This window comes from Cydia fagiglandana, chromosome 19, assembly GCF_963556715.1.
Source record: "Cydia fagiglandana chromosome 19, ilCydFagi1.1, whole genome shotgun sequence".
Taxonomy (NCBI): domain Eukaryota; kingdom Metazoa; phylum Arthropoda; class Insecta; order Lepidoptera; family Tortricidae; genus Cydia; species Cydia fagiglandana.
The window spans coordinates 11,551,097-11,553,543 of record NC_085950.1 but is presented as its reverse complement, the minus strand read 5'-3'; the positions used below and the strand labels follow the sequence as shown (position 1 = coordinate 11,553,543).

Below are 2,447 nucleotides of genomic sequence, written 5' to 3'. Positions count from 1 at the left end.
AATGATGGTTTTTACGAGTGTGCTCTCGTGTACTTTAAGACTTTCAACACTATTCCCAATGTTGATAAGAGCAATAATCTGTTTCACTATGGAGATGATGTAATCGCGATTCCTGAAGGTTCATACGAGCTCTCCAGTATAATACACCTCTTGAAGGAGGAAATGACCAAGAGGGCTAAAGGCCCAGAGGGTGAAAAAATTACGGTGGTAGATATCTTTGTCAACAACAATACCTCCAAGTGTATGATATTCTCGCCAAAGTATGATATTCACTTTGACAAACCAAACAGCATAGGATCATTGTTTGGTTATTCACCGAAAAAGCTTAAAGCAAAATCATCACATTGGTCGGATAAAACAATAAACATAATCATAACAAACACTATAAGAATAGAGTGCAATATTGTGGAGGGCTCATTCGTAAACAACAAGCCGTCGCATGTTTTACACGAGTTTTCACCCGACGTCCCGCCCGGCTATCAAATTATTGAACAACCTACCAACATTATATATTTACCTGTCAAGAAGAGTAACAATCGCATACAAAACATTGAGTTGCGCATTGTAAACGAGCACGGTAATACGGTGAATTTTCGAGGTGAAAGCATTGCACTTCGTTTGCATATTCGTAAAAAGTAAAAAATAAAAAGAAATGATTATTCATAACAATAAAAGCCTTGGTAACAACACTTCTACAATTAGTCGAGATCTTGCTCTCGTGGGGGCAAGTACTACTCGTCGTCGTCGTCGTCGTCGTCATCGTATTAACAACGAGAGACAGCAACGCCAGTCACTACAACAGCCAAAGAAATTGACTAGAGAAAATAGTGCATTTTTACAGAGTATCGGTTTCCAAGTATGTCCTCGTCATCTATCTTAAACATTGGTGAGAAGGTGTTATTCGATGATAGTATAGAAAGTATAGAATTTCACCCGTACACTCCGTATAATGACTCGTTCAAAAATAACGACAACATCCACATATGTATCAACCGTCAAGATTTAATTCTACTACCGAGTCACAGTCAAATATTAGTGGAGGGCACAGTGGAGAAAGGATGTCTACTGGTCAACAACGGTGCTGCATTTTTATTTCAAGACATTCGTTATGAATTGAACGGTGTGGAGATTGACCGCGCGAGAAACTGCGGTATCACGTCCACCATTAAGGGACTAGTCTCATACACCAAGGAAATGGACCATAGTCTTCAGACGGCGGGGTGGGAAGTTGGTGCTAAAAAGATTCAAGACAAGTTTACTGTGACTATACCACTATCTCATTTCTTGGGTTTCGCCGAGGACTATAAAAAGGTTATAATTAATGGGAAACACGAGTTGATATTAAATCGCGCCAGTACAGATGTAAACTGTTTAGATTTAGCACCCGTTGATGCGGAGAAGGTACCGCAACCGCCAACACCAAATGGTGAGATTGAAATCACCCGTGTCACATGGAGGATGCCAGTCATAAAAGTATCTGATAAGGAGAAATTGCGTCTAATGTCGTATGTTGAGAGGGGCATACCGGTTCAGATAGCGTTCCGCACCTGGGAACTGTACGAATATCCCATACTGCCTGCCTCACAACGTCATATTTGGTGCATCAAGACTAGCACTCAGCTGGAGAAACCTCGCTATCTCATTGTTGGTTTCCAAACGGCTCGTAGGAACGAGAAGAACAAAGATATGAGTATATTCGACCATTGTAATCTTACCAATTGCAGGGTGTATTTGAACGCACAGTATTATCCATACGATCCCTTTTCGGCTGAATTTAAAACAAACAACTATGCGCTCTTATATGACGCATTTACCAATTTCCAACGGTCGTACTACAACCGTCATCATACCAGCCCTCAAGTAAATTACGCTCATTACAAGACACAGTCTCCATTAATTGTCATTGACACGTCAAGACAGTGTGACAGCTTCAACTCGGGAGCTGGTGCTATTGATATTAAATTGGAAATGGAGTTTAAAGAGAATGTGCCGGCTAACACCACGGCATACTGTCTCATCATCAACGATTCACTGTTTGAGTATAACGCTCTCACCAGTACCACTCGTAAAATTATTCAGTAGACCATTGACCGTCCTCACTCGTAAACGTGTCGTGGAGCCTTTAAAATAAAATAAAAAATGAATTATTCAAACATTTATTCACCTTCTTACACACCGTCGATTGATTGTTCCGGCAGCGGTGAAGGTGTCGGTCGCTGTGAGCTGAGCAAGAGTGTCTACAATCTCAAACGCTGTCCTGCTGGTGCAAGTGCTCTGATTGAAAATATCCATGTATACTTGAAGTTGCAGTTTATTGAGGCTAAAATCAGACTAGATGTCTGTGTCAATTTTAATGGGCGATATGAACTCACCAGTGAAGAATGGAATGCAATGTTTGCGGAAAAAGTTGAAGTCATCGGAAACTTCTTTCATAACCCAATGAGTGT

General features: G+C 40.8%; 1 protein-coding gene across 1 annotated transcript; it reads left to right on the top strand.

Annotated features, from left to right (window-relative positions):
• The first annotated feature begins 858 nt into the window (after nucleotides 1-858).
• On the top strand, nucleotides 859-2,082 carry LOC134674222 (uncharacterized). The gene has a single exon (XM_063532281.1). The coding sequence runs from the start codon at nucleotides 859-861 to the stop codon at nucleotides 2,080-2,082; it is 1,224 nt and encodes a 407-aa protein (XP_063388351.1).
• Nucleotides 2,083-2,447: the final 365 nt, after the last annotated feature.

Coding starts and splice junctions, on each gene's coding strand:
- LOC134674222 (XM_063532281.1), top strand. CDS start 859: ATGTCCTCGTCATCTATCTTAAACATTGGTGAGAAGGTGTTATTCGAT.